This window comes from Myotis lucifugus, unplaced genomic scaffold, assembly GCF_000147115.1.
Source record: "Myotis lucifugus unplaced genomic scaffold, Myoluc2.0 scaffold_10, whole genome shotgun sequence".
Taxonomy (NCBI): domain Eukaryota; kingdom Metazoa; phylum Chordata; class Mammalia; order Chiroptera; family Vespertilionidae; genus Myotis; species Myotis lucifugus.
The window spans coordinates 6,207,562-6,223,846 of record NW_005871058.1 but is presented as its reverse complement, the minus strand read 5'-3'; the positions used below and the strand labels follow the sequence as shown (position 1 = coordinate 6,223,846).

Here is a 16,285-nt window from a genome sequence, read left to right as displayed (position 1 = left end):
AGAGGCAGTCATGGGAAATAAGGCAAGGGGCATTCAGAAAGGGCCTAGCATGCCTCATTAAAGAATGTGGACTATGTTATGAGGGAACCGGAGAGTCACTGATGAGTTTTAAGCAGGAAAGTGCTATTTTGGATTTTAAAAAGATCCTTCAGAGTGTGATATAGAAAATATATTGGGACTCAAGCAAAACAGGCTGGAGAGACCATTTAGGAGAACATTTGTGCAATAATGTATACAGATAAAAAACAATGGTGGTTTGTGCCAGGGTAGCTGTAGGGGTGGAGAGAAGCATACCTATTCGAGGGAGACTCCAGTAGCAAAATGGGATAGGACTTTGACTGAATTTGGCTGAGGAGAGAAAGAAACTGAGAATAGATCTCTGCTTTGCACTTTGATGGGCCTCTCTGTGTTAGACAGGTTTTTATTTTTATTTTCTCAGTGAGGTAAGAAGCAAGCACTTTAACTGAGAGCAAACAATGGGTGTGAGAAGGGGTCTTAGGGAAAAGAGACACTGAGTCGCTGAAGGAATGAAAGAGAGCTGAAGAAAAAATGATTTCCAGGGAAGTTTGAGGGCCAAATTGGAGCTTGGAAAGCCTAAATTTGTAGAGCATTTCTCAGTATAAGTGTTATTATTTTTCCCATTAGAGTTCAGCTGTCTGGCTGAAGAACAAGAAGGTGAACAGTGGGATTGATCTAGAATTGGGGTGTGATGGAAAGACAGGGGCAATGGAGTTGAGAGAACTGATAGAAGATTCCAGAGAGATGATCATGGAAACAGGCTAGGTATCATGTTCATTTTTGGAGACAAATAGGTATTTTGGGACCAGAGAAGAGATAAAAGAAGTGGTCTAATGTGACATAAGTAAATGCTTGGAGGAAATAAATGAAAATTAGGGGTGGGGGGGGGGGAATGGCCAGAAGAAATAACTAGAAAAGGACAGGGTACATGGGAAGGGAGGGAGGTGGGAAGTTGGGGAACAGGAGTTGACAATCATCCTTGTTCTTTGTTTTTTGCAAACTAATACCTCTTCACTATACCCCCTCCCCACAGAGAAAAATCCTTCCCGGGGGGGCTTACATTCTTTCTTAAACCCAGCAGTTCTCAAACCCTGTGGGGGCGCGGACCCCCTTTTGGGGGGGCCGAACAACCCCTTTTCACAAGGGGGCCGCCTAAAGACCCATGCGTTTAATCACTATGCTTTAATTATGTCAATTGTACAATGAAATTGGGGGTCACCACAACATAAGGAACTGTATTAAAGGGTCGCGACATTAGGAAGGTTGAGAACCACTGTTCTAAACTTTGATAATCATCAGAGAGGGAGCTATTATTACAAAAGGGTGTGCATCCCTTTGGGTATATTGGAATGGGAAACAACAAGGAGGATGATTCCTGGAGAGTGAGCTGCCTAGTTCTTCTAATAGATCATTGGATGTGTTCTCCATTGACTTTTGTGTGTGTGTGTGTGTGTTTTGTGTGTGTGTGTGTTTTTGGAGGTGGGGAAGGGGTCAGAGGTTATTTTATTTTATTTTTTTGCCGGGGATGGGGTGGGGGGAGGCGGTCAGAGGTTATTTATTGGGACATGGAATATGAGAGAAATACAGGCATTGATTACAAAAGGAATTAATGGAAAACCCCAAAGACCTCAGAAGGGTTAGATTGGCTGAAATAAAAAATAATTCTTCATGAAGGTTAAACAGTATAACAAAGTGACTACATTTTCTATCTTCAATTTTAAAACGAAGTCTTTTTCAATAGCAGCTGAAAGATACAGTGTTAGCTCAAATAAACATGATGTCATGCAGAAACCATCTGAATATTTTTCATACTTTTTTGTTTGTTTTAGGAATTGTGGTTATAAAGTATAAAGTGACATCAGCAAACTTAGCGATACCTGGAAAGACTTCTGTTCCTCTGTCAGTTGCAAGACGGTTAGGAAAAGAAGATAAATATGACACAGAGTGAGGGTTGGTGTTTTGTGTTTTTGTTTGTTTGTTTTTGTTCTTTTGTTTGTTAACAAGACAAACTATCCAAGAAATTAGTGTGTTCTATAGCGATTAAGTGAGATGTGTGTGAAAGGCCCAGCACAGTAACTGCACATTCTACTGTGATCTCTAAATATTGGCTTTCTCTTCTCCCTCTTAACAGAACAATTAACCCTTAATACAGTAAACACGAATTAAAACATTAATAAGATATTTCTTGACATTTTAAACACTTAAATGAGATTATTATATAGCTCTCATGCCTTAGGTAGACACTCTCCATCACATTCTGCAAATCAAAGTTTACAACATACTAAGCAGAGAAAATGTGTACAATGCTATCTTTTAATTTCATTTTCAGCACTGTGATGACCCAGAGGCATTCCAAAATTAAATTGCTCCTATAGTTTGAATTCTGAGTCTAAAAAGAAAAAAAACAAGTTGTATGAGTTAAAATGAATACAATTCCCTTAAACCTGAAGAGGTTTTTAAAGGCCCCCTAGAGTCAATATTTCTGTTTCAGCATGGTATTTTCGAAGATATCTTTCTCCATCTATACTGTTTCCTCTCTCTTTTCCGTCATCATCTGTTATCCAATCAGTGCTTTCCCTTTCCCCTATTTGTTTTGGTTTGTCTTTTGAAAGCTTCATGTTGCAGCTCTCATGCCTTCTCTCTCACTTGTCATTTTAGAATGCGCACCTACTGTTCTGACTGTGGTAATTCAATGTTCTTCAATTCATATTGCTGCTTAATTAAACAACTGTTGGGCAAATAGATTGGTGAGACTGGCTTGCGTGTAAACCTTGGCCATTTCAGAAGTGTTTTTGGTAATGGCAGTTTGATCCTGCCCTAGGCTCAGCACTTGGAGTTTCCTCTTTCCTATCCACACCCACTCCCTTGATGATCTCATCCAGTTTCACAGCTTTAAATATCATCTCTAAACTGATGACTCCTAAATTTATATATTTAGTTCAGATCTCTCCTCTGAGCTTTAAACGCACAGATCCAACTACCTACTGAGTGTCTCCACTTGGATATCTCATAGGCAACTCATACTTAATGTGTCCAAAAATGAGCTCTTGGCATCCCTCTCCAAATCTGCTCCCCCTAGAATCTTCTCCATCTCAGTAAATGGCTGTTCTACTCTTCCAGGTGCTCAGGCTAAAACATCCTTACTATTCTCTTTCTCTCACACTCCACATTCAACCTTTCAGCAAATGCTACTGACTCTCTCCATAAAATAGATCCAGAACTCAACCACTCTTCACCATTTCCATGGCTCCCCTCTGTCCATGCACCATTAAATCTAGCCTAAATTATTTCAATATCATTCTAACTAGTCTCCCTCCTTCCCACTTTGATCTTTTCTTAACATACAAGTCAGAGTGATCCTATTCAAAATACATTGATTATATCACCCCTCTACTTAAAACCTCAAATGGCTTCCAGTGTCATTCAGAGTAAAAGCAATGGCCTTCAAATCACTTATGGTTCAAATTGGGACCAATTTAAAAATGAAAGGGGATGTAAAAATAATTAACAGGCTTTAACTGATCTAGGTATAAATTTGGGCCATCCTGGGTATCTTCTTACTTACAGTACCCCATAATCTCTGACCCCTGACCTCCCCTACTACACTGTACTTTGACCCTTCTGACTCCACACCAGCATCCGCACAATTCTAAGGGCACCAGGCAGACTTCCTCAGGGCCTTTGTTCTTTCCCTAGATGTGCTCACCGCTCACTTCTCTTTCTTTCAGGTCCTATTCAGAAGTCTCAGTGAGGCGTTCCCTGAGAGCTCTATCTAAACATTAAAAACAACAACACCAAAACAGCCCTCCCCACTTCCTAGCTCCCTTCCCTGCTTTATTTATTTATTTTTTTATTTACACTTATCACTACCTAACATTCTATATATTTTACATTCTTTAGCACCTTACATTTAGAATATAAGCTCAAGAGCAGAAAATTTTAACTTCTCTGTATCCCCCAACTCCTGAAATAGTGTCTCGCACGTGGTAGATACTTTACAAATATTTGTAGGAAGGATGAATGAATCATGACTACTTTGAAAAGATTAATACTTAGATGTATATCACCCCACACAGTTAATAAACAGTATTATGATTGTATAGTTAGTTCTTTTCATGTAATTCAATTCAACAAACGTATTTCGGACATTTTTGCCTTGTAGGGGAAGCGTGCTAAGTGCAGAGGTTGGAAAGGACATATACAATGATAGAAGGGACAAAGTTGCTCAAGAAACAAACACTACAGGAGTAGAAGAGATAGGGGACATGATGTTTCAGCTACATGTAAGTGACACAAAGTGCATGGCAGTGCAGAGGAGGGAGAGATTACATTCACCAACTTTTCAGACACTGTAGTAACTTACATATTCTTTGGCATGATTCATTTTCCTCATCTTCCAGAGCCCCAACTTCTAATAACCCCATTATAATATGTAGGGTTCTCCATTATATGTATGCCTAGATATACCCGACTTCCAGGTGCCTGCTCCTCAACTGTTCTTCATTGTCCAGCCTTAATTTTTCAATGTACAGTGGGGCCTTGACTTACGAGTGTCCCGACTAACAAGTTTTTCAAGATACGAGCCGTCTCTCGGCTGATTTTTTGCTTTAGGTTGCGAGCTAAAATTCGGGTTACGAGCCAGCTTCAGATACCCCACCCTAGTTGGCACAGCGAATGTCACAGTGAACGCCACAACATCAGCCCAGCATCACGTGTCTCACTTGCTCACTTTTTGATTTGACATACGAGTAATTTGAGTTACGAGCTCCGTCACGGAACGAATTAAACTCGTAAGTCAAAGCCCCACTGTAATCCATTAATTACTAACAGCATTTAAAATCTGCTATCTCAAAGTTTCAAGACTATTTTAACCAAATAGTGGCAAAGTTAAACCATTGAATCAGACAAATACCAAGCAAAAAGATGCTAAACAGATTTTTTAAAGTAGCTATAAAGAAGGCATTTTTGGAGGAAAAAAATCCTCTTTTGAAATCAATAAATCAAAGCTTATTGATTTGATCTCTGGGGTTATTCTAATTTTTATGTCACCTCTTTAAACACTTTTAATTGATAACCACCCTGTGGGTTTTCTTTAAACTAAAGGTATTTTTGGGAAATGCGCTGTTATAAATCTCTAGCCTCACCCCTATAGGAAAAGTATACAGCCCCAGGGAGTGGATAATTGAAGCACTCTAAGCAAATATACACAATATTCTATTTTTCAAGGAAGTTCAACAAAATTGTAGCAGAGAATATACTTCAAAGTAAAACATTAATACATAGGATGACTAAGTTAGAAAAATTGCTTAAAGCAGTTACTGTCTTGATAAAAACTATTGTACTCCCCTCCCCCTAAAACAAACCAATCAAATAAAACTATGCAAAGTGGTATGGAAGAACTTTGATACTCATTCACATTTAGCTCATTTTAAATGCTCTAAGTGCAAACAATCTTTATTTGTTGTAGATAATTTCCTATCAATGTAAAAACATCTACTTTTTTATGCAAAGTTCATGCAACCATTTACAAATTATCAGTTAAACAGTAAGTGGTATATAATACCTAATAATTGCTATAGCAATTTAATTTTAGTATAGGATTTGGTACTTTTTTATATTTTGGATTTATAATAAAGTTTAATCATATAAATGATTTCAAGGCAAGCTAATAATCCCAGGTCTGGCTCAGGTTAGCTATTATTTATTTGATTCTGAACAGGTTACTTAGACTCACTAAGTCTCAGTGTCTTTGTCTGTAAAATGGGTCTAATACTGGTTCTTGTGAGAATAAGGGGTACAGTGCACTTTACAGGGTGCCTGGCACATGGAAGGTTTCAACTGATATTAGCTGCCACTAGGATTCCTGACCATTGGTGCTGCAGAAATAGGCATGCACAGATTTCAGTGACCGAAGAAACAGATGACCAATTAGAAAATAGTCCTACTCAAGTACTACTTTGCTTTATCTTTTAAGTTTAAAAATCCGAAATATTGCTTAGCACATTATAACTGTAAATACCTGTATAAACCTGAGTAAGTCATTTATCATTTTCTTCACACTTGTGTCATACTGACTTTATCATGAGGTATTGAAACATAATCTTTCCAATGGCCTAAAGCAGGGGTGGGGAACCTTTTTTCTGCCAACAGCCATTTGGATATTTATAACATCATTCTTGGGCCATACAAAATTATAAACTTAAAAAAATTAGCCTGCTATATTTGGTCAAACACTTACTTAACTCACCCCTAATGCCTTGGCAGGGCCAAACCAATGATTTCACGGGCCTTATATGGCCCGTAGGCCGGATGTTCCCCACCCCTGGCCTAAATAGACAAATAAATACTTGAATCTTGAAAGGCATATTATCTATACAACATATTGGGGAAATTAAGCATGTACTATATCATGTTATTTAATAAATCAGTCTATAAATTGCAATATTTACTCTCTTCCCCAGTAGATTATAAGAACTGTGAAGGAAAGGAATGCATATAGTTTTTGTATCTTTCACACTGCCTGGCATGGCACAAAGGAAGTTTAACCTAGTGCAGATAGCACTGGGCTTGACATCAGGAAGTACAGCTTTTCAGCTGAGTAATTGTACACAAATCAGTCACTTAACTTTCTTTAGGCTTCAGATTACTCATCAGTCATATGCTTTTCCATCGATGACATTTAGCTTCCTTTTCTCATTCTAAGAAACACTAGTCAGAGGGATTTTTACCAATGTTTGTCATTTTAACACACAACTTCATTTTCCCATATCTATAGATGGGAAGAAATGAAACCCTTAATTGCAGATTTTGTTCGCTCCTGAAAACTTGCCAGGAACTCAAAGTTCTTATCATGGTTTATTCTATCAAATCTTTTAATCACTTTCAAAACAGCAAGCCCTTCCCTGCCATCCCTTACCCTGTTTTATTTTCTCCTTAGTTCTGATTTACCATCACACTCTGACATACTGTATATTTTACTTAATTATTTGTTCTCTATCTTCCCCTTCCCTCCACTGAAACCTAAACTTCATGGGGACAGGAATTTTTATCTCTTTGGTTCACTGCTATATCCCCAGCATCTGGAATGGGATCAGACACAGAAACTCAAAGATTACTTGATGAATAAATGGATGAATAAATATTATTTAAGATCTTTCATTAATCGCCTTTCCTCAACCACAGCTTATGCCCTATTATTACCAACTCAGCTTCTCCATGTAAATCAGGGTTTCTGAATCATATCCCCTACCCAAGCACTTCATTCCTCCATCTGTGTCATTTAAAGATATTCTCCTACTCACCCCTGCTTTTATGCCATTCTTGTGTTCATTCATTCAGTTACAGATTTATTAATTGCCTACTGTGGTCCAAGCAAATGCTGGGGATACAGGGGTAAATAAGACTGATGCAATCCTTACCCTATTTAACAATCCTTGCCTAGTCCTTCATATGAGACCCAAACCCCCTCTGTTCTTGGCTTCTCTGTGCTGCTGCCTCCCATAAAGTATTCCATATTCATAATGCCCTGGAAAAAAATATCCATGCTGTTTGGTTGGTTGCTATCCAATTCTGAATAGAGTTCTTCTAATAAGTTAATAGAACAGGGAGCAAGTGGTGCTAACTTCTAAGGAGATGACAACTACATCCCTTTAGAGTTGCTTTGGAGTCACTGAAACGATGCTGTTTCCTAAATAGTGATCATTGAAATTTCAGTTCCATGAGGCCTGACTGTGTGGGCCCTAAAACAGCTTGTGACATCTCCCCACTTACTTGTTTTCTGTACCCAGAGCTAATCTGAGGTGCTTCTTTTCATCCTGAAAAAGCCTAATTAACCTATCATCTTTAGCTTCAAGGTGATTATTATTTATTGCTCCAACTAAATAGGAGACTAAGTCCCCAACTGACAGAGGGCCTTGATGTCTAACCATGCTAAGCACCAAGCCTGTCTGGATCTTTTAAAAAAAAATTATTGAGGTATATTTGAAAATTAAGAATTATTATTTATTTACAGTGTACAATTTGATCATTGGATATACATATACTAGTACATTGTGACATAATCACCATTTTCAAGCTAATTAACATATCCATCACCTCAGATGGTTACTTTTTTGCATGTGTTTAGTGAGAACACTAAGATCTATCCTCTTAGTAAATTTCAAATCTCTCTATATAAAAGCCTAAGAGACCATTACAACCGGTTGACCGAACGACCGGTCGCTATGATGCGCACTGACCACCAGGGGACAGATGCTCAACACAGGAGCTGCCCCCTGATGGTCAGTGTGCTCCCACAGCCAACCTCCCGTGGTCCCTCCCCCAGGCCAGCGGCCCTGAGGGGCCCCAATGGGGGCCAGCCAGCCAACCTCCCGGCCCCAATCGGCCCCATCTGGACTTGGGCGAGATGGGTCCCGATCGGCCTCGATCTCTGGCCAGGCCAAGGGACCCCACCCATGCACGAATTCATGCACCAGGCCTCAAGTATACAATAAAGTCTTGTTAACGATAGTCATGTTTGCTGTTCATTAGATCTCCAGAACTGATTCATCTTGCATAACTGAAATGTTGTACCCTTTGAACAACATCTCCCCTGGCTGTGCTCTTTGCCAGGATTTTGGGGAGCACTTTATACCTTCACCCAAGCATTTCCCAAGTTGGGCTCTGGGGATCTCTGGAGTTCTGAGAGATAGCAACTGCAGTTCTAAAAAAAGAGGGTCCTAGGGATAAATGAATTTGGAAGTGTTTCAGCCTATATTTCCCACTTGGGGATACAGGATAAATAATGTGAATATGTATGTATTTATAAATGTTTAATTTTGTTAAGCCCAGTCAGTGTTTCCCAACCTGGTTTGGAATGGAACCTCTATTCCTAGAACACCAGTGACATCTCAGAGGACATTCCTGTTCTGAGGAATGTTGTTGGGCGAATTCTTTCTTACCTTCTTGTCATATACAAGTGAATAACAAATTGTTATGAGAGTGAGCAAGGAGAGAGATATGCATATAATCTCTCTGTGAGCAGTTCTTGGGGGTCGATAGTGGAGAAGAACATAGTTTTTATGGAACAAATAGTAGACTTAAAGCCAGAAGACTTATAATTTAGTCCTTGCTCTATGACATAACTAACTTTTACCTCCGAATCTCAATCTGCCCTCCTATAAAGGAGACACATTTTAGGATAGCCCTACCCCATTCTTTGAAACTGCTGGTCAGTTTAGGAAGTGTTGTTGTTTTTTTAAATATATTTTTTTATTGATTTCAGAGAGGAAGGGAGAGGGAGATAGAAATATCAATGATGAGAGAGGCTCATTGGTCTGCTGCCTCCTGCACACCCACTACTGGGGATCAAGTCCGCAACCCAGGCAAATGCCCTGACCAGGAATAGAACCGTGACCTCCTGGTTCATAGGTCGACACTCAACCACTGAGCCACACCAGCCAGCCAGGCAGTTTAGGAAGTTTCTTTATAGCAGACTTAACTTTGATTTTAAAAGTATTCTTCTGGCCCATCTGGCATGTCTCAGTGATTGAGCACTGACCTGTGAACCAGGAGGTCATGGTTCAATTCCTGGTCAGGGCACATACCCGGGTTGCGGGTTCGATTCCCAGTGGGGGACATGCAGGAGGCAGCTGATCAATGATTCTCTCTCGTCATTGATGTTTCTATCTCTCTCTCCCTCTCCTTCCCCTCTGAAATCAATAAAGATACATATTATTTAAAAATTAAAAGTATTCTTCTGGGTGGATTTTTAGGCCTACAATTTTAAAGTCCTCTTCGGATGACTGGTGCCTTCAGTTCTGTAAATGTAGGTATCTGGTGTGTTAGACATGAAACTACAGGCTCTCTAAGGCCTGAAAAGCCCAAAGAAGTATTTTGGAATAAACAATGGAAATAAATTAAGTATGAGATATATTTATCTTAGCCTAAGTAGTAGGATAATATCTTGCGAAGTCTTAAGAAGTCTTATATAGAATGGAGGAAGTTATAGGTCTGTAATATTATAAATAAGCAATAAATGAAATTTGAAACTACTTATTTGATACTAGATTCATTGGCTTAGTTTTCTCATCACTCCATTTCCAAAGGTATAGATTGATGATACAGAGGTGTACTGTAAAATTAATTCATAGCTTAAAACTAATTGATACTCCAGAGCAACATAGAAGAGGTGGGTTAATAATATTTTCTGGGAAGGCTTGCCCTGGTTTTTCCTTTGAGGAAGACTTTCTTCTACTCTCTAATTCAGGATGGAAATACTCCTTCCCCAACCTGCCCTCTAAAGGGAGGAAATTCCAGATGGTTTAATGTACACTTAAAAATCTTGCTCTCAAGGGAATTAGGTGGCGTTTGATGTTTTTTGTTTGTTTGTTTGTTGTTTGCCATTGAAATATGTCTGTGGAAATAACTACAATGAAAAAAATGTAAAAACTAGATTTAAAATGCGACTGTACATTGGAATAACTAACAGATTTTAGTCTTTATCTGCCTTAAATTTTGATGTAAGCATTGATGACAATAAGTAGTTTGGGTTTTAAAAAGATAAGATCTTTGTTTTTACTATAGGTTAACTAAATGTTACCTTAGTCATCTCTAAGTGATTGCTGGGCCACTGTAATACATTCAATATAATGTTTGCTAAGCAAGCATGCCTGCCATCTGGTTACTGAAACTGTATTTTTGCTACTTCATAGATACACATGGCCCGGTAGCACTGAGATGTAGGAAGCTGATATCAGCCGGTGGATCAATTCCAAAGCAATTTGAGAGTTCAAGCCATTCATTTGTTTGCAACACCAAGTGTTCTCCACATAAGAAAACAATGAGTCTAACTTATCTGTCTCTTTTTTTTCCTGGTATCTTTAAAAATGCCTATCATGGCAGGGTGCACATGGATTTACAATATTAAGCCAACTTTAGGGACCGTGAAGAAAAATGGAAAATAGTCTGTGTACTGTGTGTGCCACATCCTTTGGTTCTGGTGCCAGTGGCACTATTCCTGGTCTGCGAAGTGCACACAGAAGAAATAGCTGGATCACATGGCAAAGTCCATATGTGCCTTTGGTAGTGGGGGGGGAGGGTTTCCCAAACCCACCTTTTCACAAGGCCCCAGGCAAGCACCCCCCCACCCCCTCGCCCAAACCAAAGGCACAATTACTAGCACTGAGTACAGTGCCTGGGATAGTAGGGACTCAATAAATGTTACTAAATACTATCACCAGGGAAATCTGCAAATAGAAATATAGATAACTGCTAAAAGAGTGCCTCTCTTAGTCTCTGTAGCCATTGTACTATATGCATTAGATGTATGCCTAACAACTTGTCTGGGCTTTCTTAACCTTTATGCTATTGACATTACGGCTAATAGTTCTTTATTGGGAATGGGAGAGGTGCTGTCATGTGCACAGTAGGAAATTTAGCAGCATCCTGGCTTTCACCTACTAGATGCCAGTAGAGTCCTTCTCCCCAGCAAAAATGTCTCCTGACACTGCCAAATGTCCCCTGAGAAGGGGGATGGGGCAAAATCACCCCTAAGTTAACCAATTATTTAATCTGTGTGTTTATGACATGTACCAAAATTAGAAATTTCATACTTTCTCTCTGCTCTTTTTTATAAATCAGTATTTCTGAAAGTATTTTATTCTCTTAATCTGCTTTCACCCAATTTTCTCTGAAATTTTTCATATATCTGGAGGTATATTAGGTACATCCATATAAGTTTAAAAGATCTGTTTCCCCCTTAGGAGAACGGAAATATGAAACAAAGAGATATCACCCTATATAGAAAAGGGACTAATAGCTAAGGAGGCTGTTTTGCAGAATAAAATTGAGATGGTCTTGGGCCCAGGATAGACCCAAGACCCTGAATTGGTTGATGTATCTGTGAATATGAAAATAACTTTTGTATCATTGAAACAAAAACAAAACTACCTTCGTTTGTTTGCTATGCACTCTTGTAATCTTAACAATAAAACTCCACTGTTATACAATGTATCCTTCTGACAGATTTTTTTTTCTCCCTTGGCTTTATTTTTATTTACTTCCTATTTATGTTAACAGTTTCAGGAAGATACCAGCATGGGCTCCAGGAACAGGCTGTCTCAGTAACTCCTGCTCCCTCAGAAGCACAGTAAGTAGTCCTGCTAACTGATTAAATTATTAGCCTTTCAAACCTCTTAAGCAGAATGATGATATTGAAAAAAAAAAAGAAAAATTAAAGTCTTAGAATTCCAACTTAAATCCAGTCAGTGGGCAACCTGCTTGAAAATGACTACACATCCATGTCTAAGGGCGAGAAATAATTTATGACAAATAAAGCTCATGAAAAATTCTAATTTCATTCATGTTGCTACAAGTATACCTTCATACTTTTAAAAAAATGTGGGCTGGTAACATTTTTCTACCTTATGTACAGTGTAGACTTAAACGTGTGCCCTTACCTCTCCTCCAGTGCACGGGAAGGGACTGGAGTATCTAGAAGTGCAAATAGCTCCCTTCTTGACAACATCATCTTCCAGGCCAAAAGTAGCCGAGCAGTTAGTTGCAAAGTACTTGTAAGGCTTCCATGTCTTCCCAAAGTCCTGGGACCGGTCCAGCACCATGGCTGCCGGCCTGGGGGACTTGAACACCATAATTAGATGAGTGAAGTAGAATTCGGCTTCCAGGTCTAACTGGATCTTTTCTCTGTGCACATCCTCAGCAGACTGCCACCACGTGCGAGGAAACTTGAAGGACGAGTCTGCCATGGCAGCTGGCAGGTGAGCCAGGTGAGGCTGAGCAGCGTTGCATTTGTCACATTTGGGCTGCCGACAAGTCAGATCAGTGTTCTCGCTATAGAAGCAGTACAGTTCAGTGGCGTTCTGACCACAGGTGGTGTCTGCCCCGAGTTTTCTCCCTAGAGCCAAATTTCCCATCTGAGGGTTACAGGCTTTCTCACAGCGGGAACTCATTCCAGCTACTCCACTCAGCCCTGGGGAAGGGAAAGCATATGTTATTCAAGACAAACCCATCTGGAAAGCTCTTCTGTCCACCTAGTCCATCTTCAACAGTCAAGTGATCCCTAAAGAGCTTGAGACTTTCAGTAAAGAGGAAATCCTACCAAATTTGAGCATGAATACTACTCTGTATTTATACCTCATTTGTGTATGCAAGTGTGTGAGTGTGCATTTCATGCTCAGATGCAAAATTCACATGAAGGAAAATAAAATCACTTTGGGGAAAGGGCAAAAGGAAGGAAAGTGGGAACACCGGGATACAGATAACAGGCCTAACCCTTTTCAAGTACTTTGCTTTCTAAACATTCTCTATATTTGAAATATACTTATTTGTTTTTGATATCATGACTTAAATAATACCCCAAACAATAATGTGTTTAAGGTCATCCAACTTAGTCTTTTAAGTATAATTTCAGTCATTAGCATTATCTAACATATTTATGAGAATGCATTAAGGAGGAAATGTTGAATCTATTACATTTTTAAACCAAAAATATGAAGGGACAGCCCTAACCAGTTTGGCTCAGTGGATAGAGCGTCGGCCTGCAGACTGAAAGATCCCAGGTTTGATTCTGGTCAAGGGCATGTACCTGGGTTGCAGGCACATCCCCAGTAGGAGGTGTGCAGGAAGCAGCTGATCAGTGTTTCTCTCTCATCAATGTTTCTAACTCTCTATCCCTCTCCCTTCCTCTCTGTAAAAAATCAACGCCCCTTTTAAAAAAATATGAAGGGACAAATTCCCTAGGAAAAGCAATGTGAAATATTTAATCAATAGACAATGGGATCACATTTGGGAGGCAAAGCTAGAAACTATGGGCACTCAGATGTGCAATAGCTATTTTTAATATTAAGTAAATATAACCAAGAAAAAAACCCTCTAAACTGCCAAATGGCAGAGAAGCTTATTTGACATGCTCTCTGCCTCTTGAGTACTAGGACAGGTTATATAGTAGTTACCTGTTTGCTTAACAGGAGAATGCTTACAGACTGGCTGCCACCAATAGCACCTTTAAACATTATCTGTGAACTGAAGCACCTTCTTAAAGAAACATGCGATTCCAGCCAAACAAAGATCCAACAGACTTTAATGTTTCAAAATTACTTAAAATGATAAGCATTATCCACTTATTAACATCCCGACTACATATTATAATCCTTTAATTTGGGTTTCTTGTTTTAATTATGAATACCGTAAGTAAGATCGTCTATTTTAAACATTAAAACAGACAGGGAAAGAAAGAAGAGGAAGTGAAACCCCAAATTCTGGCTAATTGAACGTTTGTGCTTCTGAAGAGGGAGCACCTCGGAACTGTTATCACAGCACTGTTGAAATGACAGCTTAGATTAAAACAGAGATATTTCACACACGGAGGATCAACAGCCACGCATGGCCTTTGCAACCAAAAGAAAGGGATTCCTGAGGCATATTCTTTACAAGTCACATCCAAGTGTGCATCCTGCCTGGACTCTGGTTAGTTGGGGCAACAGTTGCTTGTGGCCAGGATCACCCAAACACACAATGTGCTATGACTCACCTGTAAAGCATTTCAGGGAAAATCATATACTGCCCGTACAAGTATTTTTGACTTTAAACACTTGGCCTGTGATATTTATTTACAACCTCTCGATTGCTTGCATGTTTTTGCTGTAACATGGTTTGGAAAGGGACAGGTTTATTAAAGTTCACTTTGTGGTTAGGGGAGCATGGATAAGTCCACACAGGGGGTGCATAAATAGGAAGAAATAAAGTAAAATCTTGGACCTTTAAGGCTCCTTGGGTAAAGTACTGGATAATTTTCAGTGCACCTCAACTAACAAGAAGTCCGGAAAAGATAGAAGCCAGATAAAGAGTGGGTGGACAAGACACTTGGAAATCATCGCTAAGAAAGTGAACAGTCAAGTATGGCAAGGATGCTCCTATGAGTCTGGCTGGTTTGGGATGCAGATTCTAGAATCTAGAGTCTGGCTTTTACTGCGAGCCAGCATCTCGGGGGGCAGAGTGCAAGAAGCCAAAGGGAAGGGGAAAACGATGCTCGCTAGCCACCAGTCGGTCCCTCCAGCCCACACTCTCCGTTCTAGAGCAAGGGAGATGTGTGTGAGAGACCCGACAGCTGACGAGTCCCTCACTTTCTTTCCCCCTAAAATACTGAGCTACACTTACGCCTAATTGGAAACCAGGCGACCCTCAAGAGGGAGGGAGAGGAGCAGAAGGAGCTCCCAAACTTAGAAAGGGCGAGCTAGGAATGGGTGGCCAAGAGTAGCTCAAGAAAGCCGGGATGGGAGTGGGAGGGAGAGCGCATCTGACGACGCCCCTGCCGGTCTTCCAGTTCCCCAGACAGGGAGCAGACCCGCCCCCGACCTCCCGCGGAGCCTCGGCCAGGGTACCAATTCCCCAGGCGCGGTCAGCCCGCTCCTTGCAACCCAGAGCGATCACCACTCACCGTCCCAACCCGGGTCTCACTCCGTTCCAGCCATTGCCCCGGCGAGAGGGCACTCACCTCGTCCCGGTGTCCCTACCTGGCTCCCGAGTACCCCGCAGGAGGTCGGGCACGAAGGCATCTCTCCCGACGAGAGAGCAGCCCTGGCCCACGCGCGCCCAGGGTCGCCGGGCCACCCCTCCCCATCATTCCTCAGGCCATGAAGTGCCGGGGGATGGCGAGCTTGGTCCTTTGTTCCCTCACAAAGTGGAAAGGCAGTTTTTCACTAACCCAAACCCAGAAAGAAACCAAGGTCATGTATCTCCGGCAGGGCGCACCCATGATATCGGGTTATCCAAGGGCATGTGTAGCGCAGTTGCAAAAAAAAAAAAAAAAAAAAAAATCAATAGTATTTTAAACTGCGGAGACCGGGGAAAGGAGGCGGAACATGGCCACTCATTTCATCCCCGGGCGCTGAGCTCGGCGCTCCCGAAGCGCACTCCCTTGCACCCCGAGTCCTGAGCGGAGTACCTAAGAGCGAGGGAAGAGGGGTGGGGGGCCAGGCGCGTCACCACCCACCTGCGGCCACCGCGGAGCAGCCCCAGAGCAGCAGTAGCCGCGCGCAGCTCCCCATGTCCGGGAGGAGCCGGGAAGACCGGGTGCGGGATGAAGCGCCAACAGTCCTCCGCAGGAACCCGGGCTCTTTATTTCTTCCTTCTCCCGGGGTGCCAGGCGGGATCAGCGGTCGCCGGCGACCCGGAGCTACGGGCCGGGGTCGCGCCGGGAGGCGGGGTGACCCTTGCACACCGGCCTGGAGGGGCCCGCGCACCTCGGGGGCGGTGGGAGCCCCGGACCATA

The 16,285-nt window shown here is 41.3% G+C and overlaps 1 protein-coding gene across 1 annotated transcript in view; it reads right to left on the bottom strand.

The window, feature by feature from the left end:
- The window catches only part of NTN4 (netrin 4), a 107,245-nt gene extending 90,966 nt beyond the window's left edge, over positions 1–16,279 (bottom strand). Inside the window, 2 exon segments of the mRNA XM_006084124.2 lie at positions 12,456–12,985; positions 16,007–16,279. Of these exon segments, the coding sequence (XP_006084186.1) occupies positions 12,456–12,985; positions 16,007–16,061 (585 nt within the window). The 5' untranslated portion in view covers positions 16,062–16,279.
- Between the last annotated feature and the right edge of the window lie 6 nt (positions 16,280–16,285).